We start from the raw sequence: 24,642 nt of genomic DNA on the forward strand, positions 1-24,642 counted from the left end.
GCGCGCCCTTCCTTTGTTCAAGGTGTCTTTTATAGGCTCTTCTTGGGTTGTTTTGATCTGGAAGTTCTGGAGTCTTCCCAGGGCTGGATCACACTTTAATCAGATTAAGGCTTTGAGAAACTTCATGGGTCCAACCTCCTCTAGGTCTGGAAGGTCTTATCAGGTCTGTTTTCTGTATCCACTGGGTGGATCAGTCTTAGGATTTTCCTCCCAGAAGTTCTGTTGACAGAAATTTCGTTGCCTCGCGCCTTTCCCTGTCTACCTGCCTACATCAGTGGTGCCCGTGGGTTAGCCCTGGGTCCGGGCTGAAGAATGATTGCTGGCAGTGATTTGTGAACTGCATGTAGTACCTCCTGTACTCTTCTGCTCATTGTCACTTTCTCTGAGGGTGGTGGTGTTTAGGGTCACATCTGGTGGTGGTCCTGGTTCGATGCTCAGAAGTGACTCCTGGTGGTGATCACCCCTGAGCACGTGTGTGGTGCTGGGAATTTTTTTTTTCTTTAGACCGCGCCTGGATGTGCTCAAGGCCTATTTCTGACTCTGCTCAGGGGAGTATTTATGGTGCTGGGAATTGAACCCTCAGCTCAGCTAAGTGCAAGGAAGCACTCTCCTGGTTCTGGGGTTTAAGTCAGAATTGAAGTTGATGCAGCTGCAAGCAAGTTTCTTAGACTCTGTACTATCTCTCCAGCCCTAGTTTTACTTTTTTCTTTGTTTTTGTTTTGGGGCCATACTTGGCAATGCCCAGGGCTTACACCTGGCTCTGTACTCAGTGCTTGTGGGACCATATGGGATGCCGGGGATTGAATCCAGGTGGGTCATGTAACCTTGACCCTTACCTTACCTGTACCCTTACCTGTAAAAAAACTTATACCAAGGGGTGGCCAGGGGAGAACCCCAGTGGCTTTCGCCTGCCCCATGGCAGACTCCCTGCCCCGGGGCAGCCCAGAGGAAAGGAGGAACCGAGGGCCAAGCCCATTGCCATTTATTCCATTCTCTCCAAGTGACTTCCTAGCTCCTCATTCCTCATTCCAGCTCTCTGGATTCTCTCCTCCACTAGTCTCTCCATCCCTACTTGTCTCTCTCCACCTTGCCCTCTGGGCAGCTGGGCACATAGTCTGGTTGCAAAATCAACATAAGAAAGCCCTTCCTGGGGCTGGAGCTATAGCACAGCGGGTAGGGTGGTTGCCTTGCATGGGGCGACCCGAGTTCGAATCCCAGCATCCCATATGGTCCCCTGAGCACCGCCAGGGGTAATTCCTGAGTGCAGAGCCAGGAGTAACCCCTGTGCATCGCCAGGTGTGACCCAAAAAAGCAAAAAAAAAAAGAAAGCCCTTCCTGAGGGCCCACCAGGTTCCAAGGAAACAACCACCTAGAGTGTACTCCAAAGCCCTTCCTGATTGCCTGCAGGCAAAATACCTTTTAAGGTGTTTTTCTCCTTTCCTCAGTCCAAAAACTCTTATCAACATTTTAATACTAGTTATTTTTGTATGGACACAGTAAGAGATACATTGAGGCTTGTAGGGCAGCTCTCCTGGGAACATCTTGCCACAGACTCAGACTATAGTGCCCAGGCCAGATTAATCATTCCTAACCCTAGCAGGGTCCGAATTTAGTTATTACTTTTTGGATCATGACAGCATTAGTCTATGATCAAGCTCTTAACTTATAGTTAAGCATCAGGCACTTTCGCCAGGCCCATATCGATGCCAGGGTAGCACATAATTTATCGCTTGCCTTGGGTCCTTCCCATCCCTCGTCGGAACCCTGCCTTTGGGGGTGCTAGGAAGTAAGGGCAGCTGAGGCTTAGGTTGAGAGAACAGATGTCCAGGAGGAAAATACCATGTAGAGTCAAATGACTCCCAGGTTACAAAAGCATAGCATTTGCTACAGTCTTCCTGTGTCCATACAAAAGGACATGGCTCTTAATAAACTATGCAAAGGACTCAAGGAAAAGAGGAAAACAATATTTACAAGTCAACAGAGCACACAGAAAGAAGGTACAAATAAACACAGAGGAAAAGGAGCACTGTGATGGGAACAACCCAATAAACCTAAACTACCTGAGACTGTTATCTTACACATACCCACTGTGACAAAATACTTTTTTTTTCTTTTGATTACTTGTGTTTGGTATTAAGTAGTTTTAGCTCTTGTATTTAAGTGAGAGAGTCTCTTGCCCTGGAGCCTGGCTGTGTTCACTGGGGCCCCCTGGAGGGGGTGGGTTTCAGTTTCCCTCCCTGCCCGGAGCAGAGTTCCAGCAGAGACTATAAAACCAAGCTCCCGGAAGCCCTTCTTAAGTCTAGTTCTCCCTCTGGGAGAACCTGGCAAACTACTGAGAGTTTCCTGCCCCCAAGGGAGAGCCTAGCAAACTCCCCGTGTCGTTTTCATATGCCAAAACCAGTAACAGTAACTATGATTGGTCTCATTCCCCTGACCCTGAAAAAGCCTTTCCAATGCAACACCATTGGAAAGGATGAGTAAAGAGAGGCTTCTAAAATCTCAGGGCTGGGACGAATGGAGATGTTACTGAAACCACTTGAGAAATTCGACGATGAACAATGGGATAAGTGAGAGAGCGAGACAGAGGGAGAAGGGAAGTGCCTGCCATAGATGTAGGCTGGCGTGGGGGGACAGGTGGGGGTGTGATAGGAGGGAAACTGGGGACACTTGATGCTGCGAAATGTACACTCGTGGAAGAATGAGTTTTGAAACTGTATGACTGAAACCTAATCGTGAACAGCCTTGTAAGGGTCTGTCTCAGTGATTCAATAAAAAAATTTAAAAAATAATATGTCTTTGGTTAAATTTTATATGCAGTGAGGCAGGGGGCCTTATTTTGCATTTGGCTATCCAGTTGAAAATACTGTTCTTTTCTCAGTTTTGATGTCCTAATCAGTTGATCATAAACCGCTGAAGAATTTCTTTTAATTTTTATTAGTGAATCACCGTGAGGTAGTTACAAACTTAAGAACTTTCATGTTTACATTTGTTTTACATCCCTTCACCAGTGCCTATTATCCTCCACCAATGTTCCCAGTATCCCTCCCACCACCTCCACCCCAACAGCTGAAGAATTTTAAGCTGAGCAATGTTATTCATTTCATTTTAATTTTATGATTTCCCTGGCTACACCTAGCAGTGCTTAGGACTTACTTCCGGCTCTGTGTTCAGGGATCACTCCCTTCTTTGTTTTCTGGGCCACACCTGGGTGTGATTAGTGCTTAATCCTGTTGCTGTGCTCAGGGATCACTCCTGGCAGACTTGGAATATCATATGGAGTGTTGCAGATTAAAACTAGGAATGAAACTAGGACAGCTGCATGCATGGCAAGCTCTGGCCTAATAAACAAGATAGACCACTGTACTATCTCTCTGACCCCATTTCTTTCATGTCTTACGATAGTATCACTGACTGCTATGTACAGAATTTGTTGGTGTGATCAAGAGCAGATGTAGGAAGACCAGTAAGTAGGAAGGTGCAGTTATGTAGTGATGGTGACTTAGGCCATAGTAGTTGAAGTAGAGATGAAGAGAAAGTTAGGAATTGAGGCTCTGTCTGGTGGTTGGGCTATAAGATGGGATAGAGATCAGCATGAATCATTTGGGTTGGGGTAAAATTATGATCCACAGCTTGAAGGGTGAAGTGAATGGCAGTGTCACTTACTTCGTACAAATAAGTGGAGAAGCATATTTTAGAAGGAGAAATAGTCTGGACTTAATTTGAGATACCTGTGAGACTTTGAAATGGAAATGTCTGGTGCTCATTGGAATATGGGTCAAGACTAGAACTGGAAGACAAGATCTGAGTTGCATAAAGCATTCTGGAGGTCATGAGCACACTGGGGAGGAAGTAGAAACTTTGGGAAGCCCTGAGTAGAGAGTAAAGAAAAACAGTGGGCCAGGTGGTGAAGTAAGACTCTGGGTTGGCCTGTATTCCGTCCCTGGTCCTGCATAGGGTTCCCTAGGCTCCACCAGGAGTGATCCCTGAGCACAACTGGGTATTGCCCCAAAACGGAAAAAAAAAATGATGGGACAGTGAAATAGCTCAAGGATGAACAGATTCTGAGTTCAGTCCCCAGCACCACGCAGTCCCTTGCACACACCAGGTGGCCTCCAATCAGTGCACCACAACATTGAGCTTTGCTGGGAGTGGCCTTTGGTCTCTGGCACTGATAGCTATGGCCCCTATAAAAATAAGCGGGCTGGGGCCCGTGGTCTGGTATTCCTTCCTCTGGGAGGAAGGAGGGAGGAAAATAACCCATGATGGACACAGTGAAGTGGCCAGTGATGGAGGAGGAAATCAGGAGGACTCTGGGCATCTAGTGGAATTTTTTTGTGGGGCATTTCTCAAGAAGCCCTGGAGGCCCCACCAGCAGTTCTTACCAACCTGGCCAGTGGTTCAATGCCAAGGTCTGCGGATGCGGTGCTGCTCAGGCACTGTGCTGCCAGGGTGGGCCACTCTGGAGGGACTTGAGGGCTTCTAACACTATACCTGGTGATGATCAGGGGAACCATGTGTTGTCAGAGATTGGCATGCTCCCTAAATGCTACACTAACTCTTGGCCCCTGGGAGGAGGGAGTGATTCGATTATGTCATGTCGCATGTATTAAAGAGATTCAGAAAAATCAAACCTGAGAAGTGCCCACACAAGTTTTCTGTTTCCATGTTCCCACAATAGAGGTTGGTTGGTTTGTTGTACCAATAGTATCACTTCGGGGTCAGAGAGATAATTCAGGGGGTTTTGTTTTGCTTTTCTTTTGCTTGTGGCTGACCCTGATTGGTTCTCTCTTAGTGCATATAGTCTTCTGAGCACAGATCGGCTCCAAAATCTTACAAAATCAGGAAACTGAAGGGATGATTCAAAGGGCTGGAGCAGTGGACAGGAGAGATACTACAACAGATAAGACACTTGCCTTGCATGAGGTTTTCCTGGGCTCATATCCCAGCATCTCATATATTCTCTGAGCCTGCCAGGAGTAATTGCTGTGTGCAGAGCCAGGAGTAACACCTAAGCATCGTTGGCTGTGCACTCCCTCCTCCCAGAAAGGGCTAGAGCACTTGCTTTGCATTTGGGAGCCCCAGGCTCATCGCAGGCATCTCCCCTGACGACAACTACCCTGAGCATGATCCAGGAGTAGACCAGGTGTGAGATCCAAACAAACCCACTTAATACTTTTTCCTCCCCGAACTTATTCTTTTGTTTATTTGGGGTCACACCTGATGATTCTTGGGTTACCCTTGGTTCTGCACTCAAAAATCACTCCTGGCAGTGCTCAGGGGTGCTGGGGATGGGATCAAACCTCAGTCAATAGAGAGAAGGGAACAGTCTGACCAATAATAGTTGGACATGATCACGCTGGATAAGAACTGAGTATTGAAAATAGGTAAAGGGATATACATGAACCTTTCCAGTAATGCAAACCACAGTGCCCAAAAGGAGAGAAATAAGGAGGGGGAGGGAGGAAGGAGAAACAGATTTGCTTCTGCTGTAGAGGCAGGAGGCTATTGGGGGGGGCTAGTGGGGACGTTGATGCTAGGAAATGGACCCTGGTGGAGGAATGGGTGTTGGAACACTGTGTGACTGGAATCCAGTTATGAACAGCTTTTTTTTTAAGTTTAAATTTTATTGAATTACCGTGAGATAGTTACAAGCTTTCATGTTTGGGTTACAATCTCACAATGATCAAACATCCATCCCTCTACCACTGCACATTCCCCACCACCAGTATCCCCGGTATACCCCCCCTTTCCCACCCTCTCCCTGCCTCCATGGCAGACAATATTCCCCATACTCTCTCTCTACTTTCGGCATTATGGCTTGCAACACAGACACTGAGAGGTCATCATATATGGTCCATTATCTACTTTTGGCACACATCTCCCATCCCGACTGATTCCTCCAGCCATCATTTTCTTATTGATCCCTTCTCTATTCCATCTGCCTTCTCCCCTCCACTCATGAAGCAGTCTTCCAGCTATGGGGCAATCCCCCTGGCCCTTGTATCTACTGTCCTTTGGTGTCAGCCTCACGTGAAGTTATTCTATACTCCACAAATGTGTACAGTCCTTCTATGTCTGTCCCTCTCTTTCTGACTCATTTCACTTAGCATGATACTCTCCATGTCTGTCCATTTATAAGCAAATTTCATGACTCTCTCTCTCCTAACAGCTGCATAGTATTCCATTGTGTAGATGTACCAAAGTTTCTTTAACCAGTCATCTGCTTTAGGGCACTCCGGTTGTTTCCATATTTTGGCTATTGTGAACAGTGCTGCAATGAATATATAGGTACAGATGTCATTTCTACTGTGATTTTTTGCATCCTCGGGATATATTCCCATAAGTGGTATTGCGAGGTCATATGGAAGCTCAATTTCTAGTTTTTGAAGGACTGTCCATATTGTTTTCCAGAAAGGCTGGACCAGTTGGCATTCCCACCAACAGTGTAACAATGTTCCCTTTTTCTCCATATCCACGCCAGCACTGGTTCCTTTTGTTCTTTTGAATGTGTGCCAGTCTCTGTGGTGTGAGATGTACAAATGGCCAAAAGGCACATGAAAAAATGCTCCACATCGCTAGTCATCAAGGAGATGCAAATCAGCTATGAACAGCTTTGTAATGGGCTAACTCATGGTGATTAAATGAAAAAAAAATTAAAAATCACCTTGGTAAGCTGTGTGCAAGGCAAATGCCCTAGTTGTTGTACTATAGATCTGACCCCAAAGCCTTTGTGGAAAATAATGTGGAACCACAGTATTGGCCCTAATACTATGGAACCAATAGCTTTTTGCATATACATTTCCCACAATTTGTGCTTGAAGGTGTCGCTGGAAGTGTCTGGTAGTGGTTTTTGTCTAAAATGATGCCAGCTGTCATTTCTGTTTTCCATGCTAATCTTTCCCATCCTGAATTGAGGACATTAAAAGCCCAACCAGTTAAGTTTCCAAAAGGGACTCTATTAAGTGTTCTTAGACCCAAAGTTCTAACTTCCCTTTCTTTCTTACTTTCTACATATGTTTTTATTTACACTTTTTGGGGGCCTCCCAAACAGATCTCAGGGTACCTGGAGACCACTCCCAGTGATAATATCGCCATCTAGGTCTGGACAGAATGCTCAAGTCCAGTGGTGCTTGCGGGGGAACACAGGCATGTAGTACGGCACATTGAATTCTGATCCCTGTGCATACAAGGACTTGACCTTGCCTGATCACTGAGATACTGCCCCTGATTTCTTTTTTACAGATACGTGAAAGAGGCCAAAGAAGCTGCTAAGAATGGAGATCTGCAAGAAGCATTTAAACTTTTCAATTTGGCAAAGGACATTTTTCCTAGTGCAAAGGTGATGAGCAGAATCCAGAAAATCCAGGAAGCCTTAGAAGAGTTGGCAGAAAATGGAAGTGATGAATTCACAGATGTGTGCAACTCTGGCCTGCTGCTTTATCGAGAATTGCATGACCAATTATTTGAGCACCAAAAGGAAGGTGTAGCTTTCCTGTATAGCCTATACAGGGATGGCAGAAAAGGTGGTATCTTGGCTGATGACATGGGATTAGGGAAGACTGTTCAAATCATCGCTTTCCTTTCAGGTATGTTTGATGCTTTGCTTGTGAATCATGTGCTGCTGATTATACCAACAAATCTTATTAGCACATGGATAAAAGAATTTGTTAAGTGGACTCCAGGTATGAGAGTCAAAACTTTTCATGGTCCTAGCAAGGACGAACGAAGCAGAAACCTCAGTCGAGTTCAGCAAAGAAATGGTGTCATTATCACAACATATCAAATGTTAATAAATAATTGGGAGCAGCTTTCAAGATTTAATGGTCAAGAGTTTGTGTGGGACTATGTCATCCTTGATGAAGCACATAAAATTAAAACCTCATCTACCAAGTCAGCAATATGTGCTCGTATTATACCTGCCAGTAATCGCATTCTTCTCACAGGAACGCCAGTTCAGAATAATTTACAAGAACTCTGGTCCCTGTTTGATTTTGCTTGTCAAGGATCCTTGCTAGGAACATTAAAGACTTTCAAAATGGAGTATGAAAATCCTATTACTAGAGCAAGAGAGAAGGATGCTACCCCAGGGGAAAAAGCCTTGGGTTTTAAAATATCTGAAAATTTAATGACAATCATAAAACCCTATTTTCTTCGGAGGACTAAAGAAGAGGTACAGAAGAAAACGTCTTGCAACGAAGAGGTCAGACTTAGTGTAAAGAACCCAACTAGTGATGCTATTTGTGAAATGCCTTCCCTTTCCAGGAAAAATGATTTGATTATTTGGATACGTCTTGTACCTGTACAAGAAGAAATATACAGGAAGTTTATTTCTCTGGATCATATCAAGGAGTTACTAATGGAGACACGCTCACCTTTAGCTGAGTTAGGTGTCTTAAAGAAGCTGTGTGATCATCCTAGGCTGCTATCTGCACGGGCTTGCCATTTGCTGAATCTAGAAGCTGGTCAGTTCTCTGTTGAAAATGAAAGAGAGGACTTAACTGATACGGGCCATTTAAGTCAGGTAACTGATACGACACTGATGGAAGAATCTGGGAAAATGATATTTCTGATGGACCTGCTTAAGAAACTGCGAGATGAAGGCCATCAAACTCTGGTGTTTTCGCAATCAAGACAAATCCTAAACATCATTGAACGTCTCTTAAGGAATAGGCACTTTAAGATACTGAGGATTGATGGAACAGTTAGTCATCTTGTGGAACGAGAAAAAAGAATCGACTTATTCCAGAAAAATAAAGATTACTCTGTTTTTCTGCTTACCACTCAAGTAGGGGGTGTTGGCTTAACATTAACAGCAGCAAGTAGAGTGGTCATTTTTGATCCTAGCTGGAACCCTGCAACTGATGCTCAAGCTGTGGACAGAGTGTACCGAATTGGACAAAAAGAAAATGTTGTCGTTTACAGGCTAATTACTTGTGGTACTGTAGAAGAAAAAATATACAGAAGGCAGGTTTTCAAGGACTCCATAGTAAGACAAACAACTGGCGATAAGAAGAACCCTTTCCGATATTTTAGTAAACAAGAATTAAGAGAGCTCTTTACAGTTGAGGATTTACAGAACTCAGCAACCCAGCTGCAGCTTCAGACTTTACATGCTGCTCAGAGGAGATCTGATAAGAAATTAGATGACCATATTGCATTCCTGTACTCTCTGGGAATAGCTGGAATCTCTGACCATGATTTGATGTTCACACATGATGTGTCTGTTAAAGAAGAGTTAGATGTGATAAAAGACTCCAACTATATTCAAAAAAGGGTTCAGAAAGCTCAATTTCTTGTTGAATCTGAATCACAGAATCCCGAGCTCCTAAAGGAAAGACAAAAAAGTGAGGCGACTTGCCTGGTCGAATCTATGTTTCCTCATACAAAAGTGAAAGGCCATCACTCGAATAGACCAAAGCCTGCACCTTTACCTCCCAAAGCTAGTAGTGAAACTGAGGAAGAAGAAATGATTTCTCAACTGGCAAGTGTCATCATTGATAATCTGCCAGACACGAGTGAGAAAGATCTCACCAGCTTAAATGTGTCTGACCTGCAAAAGAGTAGACACACATGTGAAAGTACATCCCATGATTATTCTGCTGCTACTGTCTACGAGAGATGTGAATGTGAAGAAGTTGGTAGAGACTCTGTATTTGGAATAGCAGAAGGTTTTGTAGCTGAAAGCAAGTCTCAGCAAAAAGAGGCAATAGGAGAGATGGCTGCACAGAAAGCACTGGAAGTGAAGCCTCTGAGAAGTGATTTACTCAGGGTATCAGTCGGAGGTGATGTGGAGACAAATCTAGATCAGCTGAAAGATGGTGAGAGTCTGCATCACTGCAGTCCCTGGCCTATGAATTCTGCAACAAATAAAAATCAAAGTGAAGAATTGAATGCATCTGTTACTACAAAATCTCATGACTTTTCAGCACCCCACAGTGCCTTGCAGGATGCTCTGCAGGATGTTCAAGCAAATGAGGCCAAGTTGATGGAGAAAACTTCAGCATTTTCACCGCAGTATGCATGTGATTTCAATCTTTTCTTGGAAGACTCTCCAGACAATAGACAAGATTTTTCCAGTCGTTCTCCACTGCATGTGAAGAAAGAAAATAGCTTGTGTGGCTCTGCTGCTAGTTCTAGAGCAGAGTTAGTACAGAACATAGAATCTCTCCATTTGATTAGTGATGATGAGACAGAAGTAGTAGTTAATGCGAAATCCAAGAGGAAAACCAGAAGGATCACTTCAGACAGTGAAGATGAAGGAGCTACTTGTCAAGAGACTGTGAGTACAAATCTGTTCAGTGCATCGCCCTTTGAATTCTCATCTGCAAAACAGTTTGACGCTTCCACTCCCAAATCGGACAGCTCATCTGGGAGATTCTTTTCACCTAAAATATCTGATAGTATAAGAAAATCAATATCTGATAGTGTAAGAAAGTCAAGAAGTTCCCTTGCTTCTAGGCGGTCACTTATTAATGTGGTTTTAGACCATGTGGAGGACATGGAGGAAAGTCTTGACAACAACAGTGAAGGAGAGGAGTATCAGGAGGAAGGAGAGGCTGTTGAGTATCTGGAGGAAGGAGAGGCTGTTGAAGAGTATCTGAAGGAAGAAGAGGAAAACAGTGGGCAAATCCCTGAAGGGACAGAAACCCCTACCAGAGAAAGTCTGCCTTCAGAAAGTGAGGCCAGTTGCTTAACTGCACCTAAGCCTGATGATCCAGCTCAAGAGCCACCTTGTGGTGACCCTGAGCCTTTGAGTGGTGTCCAGTCCAGTGATGTTCCTCAGGAGAAGGCAGTGGAGACAGCGGATGACTATGACAGTCTTGTAAAGCGCGGAAAAGAACTGAAAGAGTGTGGGAAAATACAGGAGGCTTTAAACTGTTTCGTTAAGGCTCTTGACATAAAAAGCGCAGATCCTGAAATCATGCTTATGACTCTAAGTTTATATAAGCAACTGAATAAAAGTTGATAGTATAGCCTGTTTATTGTATTTGGGAGCAAAACTCCAGTTTTTACTTACTTAGTGTGGTCCCATACATTTGGGGTTATGGGACATGCAGGCTTAAGGGGAGGCATTTCAGAGAAACAAATTTCTTTTTCTTACCTAATTTAGAAAAAAATTTAAGAGGAGGGGAAAGAAGGCACGAAACGCCTAGATTATAGGAGGGAGTCTCCTTATGCAGGAACCTTGGGAACAGGTTTTTGTTGGTAATCTTCATGGTAAAATCTTTTTTTTTATGGTAAATTCTACCTTTAACCTCTACCCCTTCTCCATTCTGGTATTCAAAGCACTAGGTTAATGCTTTATTTGAACATTCATGTATTTCTTTTTCTTTTAGGCTTAACTCTTATGTTTGGAAAATTTTTCATAAAATGCCCCTGGTTTATGTTAATTTTATTCTGAAAGGGGATAACAACATTAAACTTTGTTCCTTCAAATAGTCTTTTGTACATTCACTTTCTTTGAGCTGTTACAGGTAAATTCATATAGAAACTCCTTAGGATAAGCATGAGTTTGTCAATCTAAGATGCATCAAGACCCCTGATCTTAACATGGTATAAATGTGGTGTGAGGGAAAAAGTCTAAACCACCCATCCTCCATAAATGCATTGCTGCTCTGACAGTCAATACAGCGCAAGTGTTGGGGCTGGAGCGATAGCACAGCGGGGAGAGCGTTTGCCTTGCACTCAGCCGACCCAGGTTGGATTCCCAGCATCCCATATGGTCCCCTGAGCACCGCCAGTGGCAATTCCTGAGTGCAGAGCCAGGATGACCCCTGAGCATTGTGGGTGTGTCCCAAAAAGCAAACAAACAAACAAACAAATAAATAAATAGTTTTTGTGGCGTATAGTTACATAGTTACATCCTGTTTTGCACTGTGGTGTTTTGGCACATTTGCATATTGTGGATGTACCATAACTTACCCATTATTGGACAGTTTATTTTCAAGTAGCACTAATGACTAACCTTTCATTTGTGGGGGATATGCTCCCAAGTGGTAATCAGAGGGCCTAGAGAATACCTTGATACTTTTCTGGCCAGTTCAGTTTGAGGACCCTGTGGTGCTGAGGACACCTCTGAGGTGCTCTAGGCCCTTTAGGGCTGTGTCTGGAGATGCGCAGTCTCTTAAGCCTCTCTGTTCATCTTTTATACAAGTGACATTGTTCCCTAGCTTCACCAACAATATGTTAGACCCTTTTAATGTTGCTGGTAGGCTAAAAAAATGGAATCTCCTTTTTGTTTTAATTTGCAGTTATTATGAGGCTTACTTAAGCATAAAACTTCACGAAAAGGACAGTTTTAAAGCAGAACTAAGTTCACGTTATGTGTTTAAATCTGAGAAAAAATCAGGTTTTTCATTTTATGCCTCTATTCTCATAAGCCAAATATAAATGGTGTTGGTTTTTTTTTTGTTTTTTTTTTTTTTTTGCTTTTTGGGTCTCACGTGGCAGTGCACAGGGGTTACTCCTGGCTCTGCACTCAGGAATTAGTCCTGGCGGTGCTCAGGGACCATATGGGATGCTGGAAATTGAACCTGGGTCAGCTCTAGGAAATGCCCCACAAATGGTATTTTCAATAATGTTTCAGACTAAACTGCCAGTCCAGAACAACCTTTTCAAAGTTTGTGTGTCCCAGTTCCATTCCTGCCCCACTTCTCCACAACTAGCTGTAACGGTCTCCTTCCTGGGCCCCGGAACTGAAGTTTGCTTTTTCTGCTTCACCTTTCTGGCACCTAAACCTCCCTTTTGGAGGTGACATTGCAACAGGTTTGTATGCCAAAGTATCCTGGGTATAAGCCAGTGTCCCGAGCAAAAGATTATTTAGGTAGTAGCTTACACCCAGAAGCATTTAAGAATTTTTGAAAATTTTCACAATGTGTAGTCCTTTAGAGTGCTTTGAATGTGTTTTAATTGTTGGCTAAAACAGGGATTCAAGTATATGCCTTGTATGTGGCTGTCTCCACTTTGATCCCCAGTAGCACATGGCCCCCCAAACATCTAGGCCTTCTAAGCATGTGCTAAGAGCCCTGGAGGACCACCCAGCTCTGCTGGGTGACCCCAGTAACCCCTGACACTAGAGGATCCAAGCAGAACTGCTTGTTGGGGCCTCACATTGAACCATCTGCTAAATGGCTGAGAAATAGCCAGGAAGGGACCCCCCTCAGGATTGTAGTTGTATTGGCAATACTTTATTTTTGAAGCAGTATAGTATTTAAAGTCTTCAATGCTGGGCATGGAACCTGAGGTTCCAACATACCAAGCACACATTCTAGTCCTTTGAGCTATCTCCCTGGCCCCAGTAATTTTATTTATAATTTTGCGTGCCATAAATAGGGCATTATAAATAAAAATACATAATGATGGCCCTGGAAGGGATGATAATCCACACATTTGAAAAAGAGAAAATGGCTTTGTACTGACATCTCTCCCTGTAACCAGCACTTGGTGAATGGTTTAGAACAACTGGTGAAATAAGTGTATGCTTCTTTTCCTGTGGTAAAAATTTATTTAAAAAGATTGATATTGGGGCCAAAGCAATAGTAGGGTACTTGCCTTGAATGCAGCTGACCAGGATTCAATCTCCAGCATCCATAAATACTCCTGAGTACATTTGTAGGAGTGATTCCTAAATGTAGAGACAGGAGTAACCCAATAACCGCAGATGTGGCCCCCAAACCGAAACAAAGTAAGAATGGAGATATTTTGGTGTATAAATACACAAAGGAGTAAGACTAAGGTATGAGTAAAGGTACAATCTTGTAGTTTCCTGAAAATTCGATGGAATAAGAGGAAGTCTGCTAAGTGAGTCAAAGAAAAAGATAAACACAAACCAAAATTATTGTAGGAACAATTGTGGTCTGAGGGTGCTCAAAGGAAGGGACCCTGGGATAATGGTGGAGAGATTGTGGCACTCTAGTGGTGTACATGGTGTGCCAGTACTACAAGTGTAAAAAAAGACAGTGAAGGCTCTTGGGAACTTTGGTATTTTGGAAGGCATAATAAATGAGTATATCAAAGCCATAAATGTTAACACTACTAAGATCATATTACCAAAAAGTACAACTAAGGAAAAAAAAAGAATGGTGTTAACGTTGAATAGAAATTTTGTGCCAGGTACAGAAGATAAGACAATGATTTATACTGTAAATTTTTTTTTTTTGCTTTTTGGGTCACACCCAGTGATGCTCAGGTATTACTCCTGGCTCTGCAGTTAGGAATTACTCCTGGCGGTGTTTGGGGGACCATATGGGATGCTGGGGATCGAACCTCGGTCAGCCGCCTTGGGATCGAACCTCGGTCAGCCGCGTGCAAGGCAAATGACCTACCCGTTGTGCTATGGCTCCAGCCCCTATACTGTAAATTCTTAAATCCATCCAAGATCAACTGTGTAATGCATCTGAGGTGTCTGAGGTAGTGCTCAGCCATGCTACATTTCTCAGTGAAAAGAGGTCACAAGTAGAAAAAGTTTAAGCAGCCCTGGCTTAGACTACCTGTTCTGGAAGATCAAAACTGGCTAACCTGCACAACTTGTGTTGTCTAGGAACTAATTTTACGAGTACTAGATACAAATTATTTTATGTTCAGTTCAATGTGAGAATAATATGAGCTATTTAGCTCCCCTAGACCTAGTTTCTAAATTAACTCATGGGCTATACTGAGAATCGGAGATGCAGATACTAAGATCAAGTAGTTCTGGGAGCAAAGACCAGTTTAGGAATCTGCCTGCTTTACATTAAGAACTATCAACTAAATACCTATTGCATTGTGCACTAACCTTGACCTACCTGACTTTGTACCTATATGCCCACAATGATAAATTTATAGAATACAAAGATTCTGTAACACACTTAAAGGAAATTTATGAAACATGTTAAACTTTTCACACAATTTTATTTTCTCCCTTCAACCATAATAATATGGTAACCAAATTTTGTCCTGACTGGAGGATCTGTAAACACGGGCTTATCCAGCCCACTCACAGGCAAGGCAAATGCTGCTTCTTGAAATGGTCCCACCATGGACCCTCTGGTCATCCAACCCAAGTCTCCCTGAAAAAAAAAAAGAGAAATGTGACCAATTGACTCTCAGAAGGCTATCAGTTTTACTGCATCTTGGAATTTCCTAACAACTAGGTTTATTCATATGTAAAGATTTTAAAAAGTTTAACAAAGGTTTGAAATGTAGAAACTAACCCATCTCAAACAACAAAAACATTAACACAGAAGGCTTAACATTTTAGTAATCTCATTCAAGGACTTAATAGACCCGTGGTGAGACAACAATTTTCACTAATTTTATTCTTAGGAAATGTTTTTTGATCATTCTGTTAGCAGTTTATTGATAATAATATAAAAATCATTGTGGGTTTGCTACAGGGGCAGGCCTGAGGGGAGGAAAATATGGTGACAGTGGTTGGCAGTGGTTGCATAACTGGTGTTGGGATATGGAATGCCTGTAACAAATGAACACCTCTGTAAACCACAGTGTTTAAATAAGTGTGTGTGTGTTGTGGGGAGGAAACGTAGGTTTGAAAATTGAACAGGACGAAGAGATCCAATCTAGGACTTGACTACATAAGGACAATGTTCCTAGGAGTCAGTTATCTGTTCAAGTTTGGTCATGGTTAGGATACACAGGCATTCATCAGAAGCAAATCATTTCTGCTTCATTGAGGCACTTTAAAATGTGGCTAAAGTTGGGGCTGGAGCAATAGCACAGCGGGTAGGGCGTTTGCCTTGCACGTGGCTGACCCAGGTTCGATTCCCAGCATCCCATATGGTCCCCTGAGCACTGCCAGGGGTAATTCCTGAGTGCAGAGCCAGGAGTGGCCCCTATGCATTGCCAGGTGTGACCCAGAAAAGCAAAAAAATAAAAAAAAATGTGGCTAAAGTTAATGGCAAGACAGAGAACAATCTATTCTTACTGCTGTGTATCGTCCATGGAGGACAAAGCTTTGTTTTTTGGGCTACAGCTCAGGGATCACGTCTAGCAGTGCTCAGGGGACCCTATGTGGACACTATCTCATCTTACATGACGCTCAATGGTAACACGAAGAGGAAAACAGTAATAATTGAGAACTTGCTTCCTGCATGCTGGAGATTGAACCCAGTTATGCTGCATGGAAAGTAAGTATCGAATCCACTGTACTATCTCTTTAGCCCCAAGGACAGATCATTTGAAAGGACAAGAGCACCATACCCCTTGCCTGGCTTTATCTTCACTATATTGTGTGGCCACTTCGTTGAATCGCATTCCGGACTTTAACTTTTCCATGGCTTCCATGATTCTTCCATGTTTTTCACATAGAATGTGTCTGACCTATAATGGAAAAAAGAGTACATTTTTTAAAAGAAAAAAGTATGGAGTATCTGGATATTCAATGGATTCCTTTCCTCAAGGTACAGGAAGAATATCTGAATTACTCCCCACTAGTGAAAAACCTAAATGCAAAACAATGGAAAATCCTGGTAGTTTGCTCACAAGCCCATTACCATATTCAGACAATCTCTCGGAACTCTCAATCAGGTAGAAAATGGAAAATGGCCACTAGCTGTGGGAAGTTCTCAACATGAACCTCAATGGGAACATGAAGAGGAAAACAGTAATAATTGAGAGCTTGCTCCCTGCATGCAAAGTATTTCCTCAGCACATGTGCTATCTGTGAGCCCCTATTTTTCTGTTTGAATGAAGCACTTGTTCAGTAGCCTTTAGCTTTATTTCTAAGGTAAAAATTCCCACTAGTGCTATAGCACATCAGGTAGGACATTTGCCTTGCATGTGGCTGACCCGGGTTCGATTCCTCTGTCCCTCTCGGAGAGCCGGGCAAGCTACCGAGAGTATCCCGCCCGCAGGCCGGAACATGGCAAGCTACCTGTGGTGTATTCGGTATGCCAAAAACAGTAACAAGTCTCACAATGGAGACATTACTGGTACCTGCTCGAGCAAATAGATGAACAATGGGACGACAGTGCTACAGTGCAATTATACTACATGCCTCACATTTTATAGTGATTTTAATCACTCAAGCTCTGGTTTATAATTTCAATATTATTTTTCTGGAAATAACTAAGGTGTACTGATCAGATCATAATGTATGCCAGTGTACAGATGTGCTTGTAAAGAAGGTGCATCCTGTTTATTAGGGGTAATTTGCCCTGTCTGTTACTAAGACTATTCATAAAAGTCCATTTTTGTCCTGTCTTAACATATTCTTCCTGCATAGTTTTTTTTCCTTTTTCTTTTTGGGTCACACCTGGCAATGCACAGGGGTTACTACTGGCTTTGCACTCAGGAATTACTCCTGTGGTGCTCTGGGGATCATATGGGATGCTGGGAATCGAACCCGGGTTAGCCACGTGCAAGGCAAATGCCCTACCTGCTGTGCTATCACTCTAGCCCCTTGCATAATTTTTACAATCTCCTAATTTGTGATGAATTAGTAATCACAAACGTAACACTATTTCTACCTTAGGCATGGTTCTAAACCACGCCATTTATGACCACTAGACAATGATAGTTGGAAGTGGTCACTCTGGATAAGAAATGAGTGCTGAAAGGAATTAAAGGGATATACGTGATAACCTTTCAATATCTGTATTGCAGATCATAATGCCCAAAGGGAAAGAGGTGTGTGAGTGTGTGTGTGTGTGTGTGGGGAGAGAGAGAGAGAAAGAAGAAAAGTGTTTGCCATAGTTAGGCGGGGGGGGGTGGCAATTGGGAAAATGGGGACATTGGCTGTGGCAAATGTATACTAATGAAGAGATGGGTGTTTGGACATTTAATGGCTGAAACCCAATCATATACAATGTAACTGAATTTCTCAGTGATTCAGTAATAATAATAAACCCTACTTGTGCACAAAGATAATAACAGCATGTATGTATTCTCATAGGTCTGTGAAGATGGAGAGAAACCAGCTAGCATTTAATAAAGCGTGTTATCAGACTAGGAACATGAAAAAACCCACAAGTAAATTTTTTAAGCAAAAGAGGCACAATGTATAAAGCCTTCCCACACTTCAGCACCTAAAGAGTATGCTGGGCCTGAAATAACAGTATAGCACACAGCTGACCTGGGTTTGATACCCAGTACCACATATGGTCGCCTGGATCTGCCAAGAGTGATCCTGAGTGCAGAGCCAGGATCAAGTGCTAAGCACCACCCACAAAGCACCAAAAATATGCTGAACATCAAGAATGTCGAACTCTGCAGATGGACATTTGACCTGTTTACAAAAAATGTTTTAAGAATTATATCCTTGGGGCCAGAGTGATGGCAGTGTTTGCCTTGTACGTGGCTGAACAAAGTTCAATCTCTGGCATCCCATATGGTCCCCCCAAACACCACCAGGAGTGATTCGTGAGCACAGAGCCAGGAGTGACCCCTGAGCATTGCTGGGTGTGGCCCAAAAACTAAAATAAAAATTCAAAGAATTATATCCTTAGGGACTGGGTGCTTGCCTTGCATGCAGCCAATGTAGGTTTAATCTCTGGCATCCCATGTGGTGTTCCCCTCCCCCAACTCCAGGAATGATCCCTGAGTGCACAGCCAGGAGTAAGCCCTGAGCACTGCTGGGTGTTGCCCAAAATTCTTTACATGTGGCCAACCCAGGTTCAATCCTAGGTACCAGTAAACTCTGAGCATTGCCAGGTTTAGCCAGAACAATTCTGTTGATGGCAAAAGTTTACCATGGAACAATTTATAATATAGAACACACCGTCTTCTCTTAAATTCCGTCTTTAATGAAAATTGCTGGGTTCAGTGATGAATAATTTTAATATTCAAAATAATCTAGGGATATTTCATTTTAAAGTGATTTTATGCTACTGTGTCTACTATTCTCGAGGAACTTGTTTTTCCTTAAACTACTAGCTTGTAGGAAATGCCAGAGAAATATATCTATAAGTATACATATTCAAATAAAGAGTGATAATCCTTAAAAAATTACATCCTTAGAAGATGATCCTGTCAGCTTGCTCGTTCAAGCCCATTCTCCCTTGAAGACCTCTTGCTCCCTGCTCCCCGCTCACAGATCTCTAAATTTCTCTTAATAAAAACTATCTTGCTTCACTGAAAAAGATCTTGTCAATGTACCTGTTTTCAATTTCCCATTAAAATAAAATTGTTTCCCAAAGCCCCAGAGGACTGGCCCTTAGTAGACAGCTTGCCACAATGGGGGGAGGGTGGTTAGGTCAAAAAAGGACCGTTATGACAATGACAGTGGGAAGTGGTCACTCTGGGCAAGAGCTGAGTGCTGAAAAGAGGTCAAGTGATATATGTGTATATGAGTGATACATATACCTTTTAGTAACAGTACTGCAAACCACAATGCCCAGAAGGAAAAAGAAAAGTGTCTGCCTTAGAGGCAGGCTGGAGGGCAGAAGGGAAACCGGGGACAGGAGTGGAGGGAAAGGGACAGTGAGGAAGGGCTGAGTGCTCAAACTACTTTTTAACTTTGTATCTCATGGTGATTCAACAAACAAAAATATTTTGAAAAGTTACATGTTTCCTACTAAAGGTGATACATTAGGATGCTGGCTCTTTAGAGACAAAACAACTCAGGTTTCAACTACTGAAATTGTCGGAGGAGTCTAGACCCAGAGCAGTAACTTCCTGACTTAAGGAGCTGCAAGAGCGGTGTGAAAAAGGCAAAGGAGAAGCAGCAAGTCTCAGAGGCAAACTTCCTCAGTTCTGTCTAGGTCTGCTTAGGGGACACAGACAAACAACTGGGACACTAGAGCGATACATGCCCCGGGGCCGGGGAGGGGGAATGGGTCACCAGGCCGCAGCTTGTTCTGACTAAAACAGCTTCTAGACCACCTTCTCGGTCTGTGTCCCTACTCACGGAGCAGTCTTCGGAATCACTCAAAGACTGCACGTGGCAGTCAAGATCACAGAAAGGGGTTGCCGTTCACCACGTTATACACAAACTCTGGCGGAGACAGTTTGGCTGGTTAGACAGACGTAAGCCTGTGTATCCGTGGGGTGCAATTCCACAACTGCCCCTCTACCACAAGGAAATGTATTTCTTTATCTAACTTCTTAACTACACTGTGATATAGGGGCCATCTCTGGGTTTTTTTTTTAAGTGTTTTTCTTGAGCACTTTAGAATTTAGACTACCACTGGCACTGAGCAGATGTCACTAATTCCTTAATGAATAAATTAAAGCAAGGGATCCCACATCCAAACTCAAAATGGTAACTGCCTTGTTAATGTCGTATGAAATAGAGTTCTCTTGCAGGTATTTCCCATGGCAGACACTTCTCTAGGATTAGGTCAAGTTCCTCAAGTACTTATTGGTGATTACCTCCCACCCCTATTTTTTCACCATCAGGGCCCTGGCTCCTAACTCACTAATGGAAGAGATATGCCATAAAATCTGCACCGTCACCTATTTACCTACCCTGTGTTTTTATGAAGTATTATTTGGTCTTGAGAAGTTTCTCATTCACTTTCTGGGAAGCTGAACTTTTTTTATTTCCTAGTACATTGGTATAATTAATTAGGATTTAGGAAATTTGCAATATAAATATCTAAGATGAAAAAATTTGTGAAACATAGCTACAGGATGGGGGAGCCATGGAACTGGGAACTTGCATTTTTTTAATTTAAATTTTTTAAATTTTATTTTAGTCACAATGATTTACAATGCTGTTGATAAGGTTTCATGCATATGATCCAAACAAACACCCTTCGTCATACAATTTTTTTTTTTGCTTTTTGGGTCACACCCAGAGATGCACAGGGGTCACCCCTGACTCAGCACTCTGGAGGTGCTCAGGGGACCATATGGGATGCTGGAAATTGAACCTGGATTGGCCGTGTGCAAGGCAAATGCCCTCCCCACTGTGCTATCACTCCAGCGCCTCGTCATACAATTTAAGGAAGAATGCTGCAAGTATGAAGACACTGGTACACGTTTGCCAATTTAGTGCTTTTTGTTTTGCTTGGGGTTTGGATCACACTTGGAGGTTCTCTGGGGCTACTCCTGGTTCTGTGCTTGGGGGGTTGCTTTCAGCAGTACTCAGGGGACCATTTCGTGCTAAGGACTGACTCACAGGGAATGAATACAAGGTAAACACCTTAACCTCTGTACTATCGCTCCTGTTCAATTTTTTTTATGCTAGCCTCACCTTATCAGACACATAGGCCACTTTTTTATAAATTTGTAAAATTAATTTATAAAATTTATTTATAAAACCACACACACCTTATTTATATTTAGCACAAAATTAAGGAGCTAGAAACTCACCTTTACTGCATTGCCACCACCTTTGGGACCCTGAGCCTTCTTGTCAGCACTGTCACTCCCACAGGCTCCTCCTCCTTTAGGAAAGAGATGACAGATACTCATTTAAATTGCACTTTGGTATTCACACAAAGGTCCCAACACAACAAGAACTGATAACGTCCATCATAACATCAAGCACTAAAAGTAACTGCCAGGACTTTACTATGTCATGCTAAACAATCTGTGACTCACTGCTTTTAAAATAGTTAACTCAGGCTCTACATACACCCTTCATGGAGAATGGAAACCTGAGTAAGGGTGCTAATGGATAAGAGAAAACAGCAAATCCTGATACAGATTTTCTAGGTCCAGTTTGAAATGTTGCTGCTTAAGGGCAAATCCCCGAACTCTTGTAAGATTTCTAATAAGCACCGTAAGCTGCATCTGAGTTTTACAATTCCAAAAATTAAATCTCCAATAATATATTTTAAAGATCAGTTGGAGGGAGGGCACAGATGGCTCACTGACTAAGCAACTGATTTGCAAGCATGAGGCCATGAGTTTGATCCCTGATGACAAGCCACAGATTGACACACACAATCATATCCCCCCAAGCCTATATGTGGCTAAAGAAGATTCATGTCCAGGGCCAAGAGATAGCTCAACAGGCTGAGCACATGCTTTGCATGCAGGATACACAGTTTCAATCGCCAGCACCACATGGTAACCCAAACTCTCAAACACGGTGGGAAGTAGCACCCAAGAATCACCAGTATGACTCAAAATTAAAAACCAAAACCATTCATGTACACATCCCCGGAGTCTACATTGCTTTTTATTGGTTTTGGGGCCACATCCAGCAATACTGAGGTTTTACTTAGGCTCTGCACTTAGGAATCACTCATGGAAGTGCTCAGGGGACCAAACAGGATGCCAGAGATAGAACCCGGGCAGGCCACATGCAAGGCAAGAACACTAACCTGGGTATTATTGATCTGGCCTCAACATTACTTACTGATGCCTACAAGCTTTTAGTATTCAGATTAGCAATTATTGGTGGCATCTTACATTTGACTACTATTCCAACTGGTATAAGTGATGGCCAGCATCACTTTAAAGGCTGAGTTCCAATGCACTATTGCTGGATTAAGGGTTCAGGTCACTAAACATTTCCTTAGCAAGTACTAAGTTCCAGGCACTGAAAATATAAGTGAGTCACGGCACCTTCCTTTAGGAAAGTCATGCTCTGCTGGGGAAGACGGCTGTTTCATGTTCTATAAACACATCATTTCAGAACACACAGGAACAGAGATGGATTTGGACAGGGGGCTGTGGTAGCACAGAGAGATCTGGTTTTGTTTTGTGCTACACCTCCTCGTGCTCAGGAATTGCTCCTGGAAATATTCTGCAAGACCATGCAGTGCTAGGGATCGAATATGGCCTTATGTTTGCAAAGCATGTATGCCAGCCCATTGAGCTATCCCTTCCTCCCAAGAGATGGACATGTCAAGAAAAGTTTGTCTGATGAATGGGAGTTCATCAGGTGAAGAAAAGACAAGAATATGATACTCCACGGTGGGGGAGGGCACCTATGTGTAGGAAATGCTGGATGAAGCCAATTCTGATGTGGCAGGGCTGAGAAAATTGGCTGAAGGTTAGGGTCTAAGGGGGAATTTGGAATTTCTCCTAGAAAGCATCAGAAGTTATTGAAAAGACTTAAGCAAGATACTCAGTCTTACTCTTAGTATTCCAATGCCTGGCACACAATTGGTGTCCTACTCATGCTCAGTTATTTTGAACACTCCCAACACTGACCAGCAAGTGTGCAGGAAAGGGTTACTTCCCTATGAATTTTATTACACTTAACCCCTAAGAGTTATATTCACGATTGAACAATTATTCGAATATCTCCACTGCTGGGTGCTACCATCTTCTGACTGCCTCCTCACTCCCCGGGGCTAAGAAATATGGCAATGGCTTCAAGCTTCTCTTCCGCCATCACTACTGCTATCAGCTTGGATATCGCCACCCTGATAGTGTATGCCTACACTATTATTAATCTCTAAACCCACTCCTTCTACTCCACATCCCCTGCTCCCAGGGACACAGGCTGGTACTAGTTAGTTCTGACCCTGGCCACCACTTGCTGTTCTTCCAGCTTTCTTGTGCTCCATCCCCACAATACTGGCCCCTTGACGTCACAAACATGGCCCAGACTGCCTTGCTCAGTGGCCCCAACACGCGATCATCTTAACTGTGTTCCCACGGGCACCTTGAATTCCCTTCTGTTACGATCCCAACAAAACGGATGCGGTGACTCAAGGTTCACCCCTAGCTCTTGGCAATGGGGCATCGTGCCCGTCGGACAGTGCTGCATAAACCGTGATGATACAGTATCTACTCCTACATAATCCACAGCCCTCAATCTTAGGCTCTCCGCCGTGAGAGCGATCCATTTTAGCTTGTCACACTCTTCCTTCAGCCGTCTTCGTCTCTTCCTCGGTTCCCCCAAACATCAGGTGTCTGTTTTATTCCCATGCCAGTCGCTCAACTTCTCTCTCCCGGCGCCCACTTCTGGAAATCTCTCTCTACACGGAATGCCCCGGCCCTCCCGGGTCCTTAGCGGTAGCCTGGACCGGAGACACAAAATTCAAGTGCTGGGAATTATTTGTCCCCTTCCAGCTACCATACACCTTGCACGCTTGAAGCCCAGCCTGGTTGCGACATCACTTCCTGGTGAATCCTCGGCTCTCCCCGCTTAGCCCTTTGTCCCGGGCTCCGGGGGGCAGCCGGGCCTCCCCATCCCCTCGGTCTTCCTCCCGGACCCCCTCCTCGCCGCCCGCGGGGCTCCCTACCTTTCCCTGCTTTGCCGGAACCGCTCTTGCCTTTGGGAGGCATCCCCGAAAGCTGCCGGTGACTTCTCCACGGCTGGGTAGCCTGACGAGGCCCCCTCAGGCCCCATGGGTGTGGCCGCCGCAACTGCCTGAGAGGAGCCGCGCGGTTGCCGGTTTCTGCCGGGGCTCCGGAAGCAGGCATATCCGCGGACAGCCGCGGTCCTTCAGCTCTCCGACCAATGGGGCTGAAGCCGGCTGATCAATAAGCTGCTCGGGCCAGGGAGAGGGGAGAGGCCAAAGGTTGTACGGCGGCAGGAAGCCACGCCTCCGCGTTTTTTGATGACTCCCTTCACGGACTTTTTTTTTCCCCCCCATCAGCTACTTGCTGAGCCTCCTTCCCCACGCGTGCGTACTGGGGCCAGGCGAGGGTGGGGGCTCTGCAGTTGGGGGCTCCCTCTCTGGCCAATCATGTGCCGCCGCAAGACAAAGGCACCCCCCGCAATTGCTGCAGTGGCTTCCTGCCTGTCCCTGCTCTTCTTAGACACTGGCCATTTTTTTTTTCAGTTCTAATTAATTG

General features: G+C 43.8%; 2 protein-coding genes across 3 annotated transcripts in view; one reads left to right on the plus strand and one right to left on the minus strand.

Moving 5' to 3' along the window:
- The window catches only part of PIN4 (peptidylprolyl cis/trans isomerase, NIMA-interacting 4), an 88,362-nt gene extending 64,034 nt beyond the window's left edge, over positions 1–24,328 (minus strand). The window contains exons 1-4 of one of the 2 annotated variants that reach the window (XM_004621338.2): positions 24,087–24,242; positions 21,253–21,326; positions 16,198–16,317; positions 14,870–15,047 (exon numbers count right to left, since the gene is read on the minus strand). In XM_004621338.2, the coding sequence (XP_004621395.1) occupies positions 14,889–15,047; positions 16,198–16,317; positions 21,253–21,326; positions 24,087–24,129 (396 nt within the window). In that variant the 5' untranslated portion in view covers positions 24,130–24,242 and the 3' untranslated portion in view covers positions 14,870–14,888. Of the gene's footprint in view, positions 1–14,869; positions 15,048–16,197; positions 16,318–21,252; positions 21,327–24,086 lie in introns of those variants that run through there. The other variant, XM_055121834.1, reaches the window with a different exon arrangement.
- ERCC6L (ERCC excision repair 6 like, spindle assembly checkpoint helicase) lies at positions 7,529–11,390 on the plus strand. The gene has a single exon (XM_004621342.2). It carries the CDS (start codon positions 7,544–7,546, stop codon positions 10,964–10,966), a length of 3,423 nt encoding a protein of 1,140 aa, XP_004621399.2. The 5' UTR covers positions 7,529–7,543; the 3' UTR covers positions 10,967–11,390.
- Positions 24,329–24,642: the final 314 nt, after the last annotated feature.

This window comes from Sorex araneus, chromosome X (assembly GCF_027595985.1).
Source record: "Sorex araneus isolate mSorAra2 chromosome X, mSorAra2.pri, whole genome shotgun sequence".
Lineage (NCBI taxonomy): Eukaryota > Metazoa > Chordata > Mammalia > Eulipotyphla > Soricidae > Sorex > Sorex araneus.

Bases quoted from the DNA above. Each gene is read 5' to 3' on its own strand.
- ERCC6L (XM_004621342.2), top strand. From the start codon at position 7,544: ATGGGATTAGGGAAGACTGTTCAAATCATCGCTTTCCTTTCAGGTATG.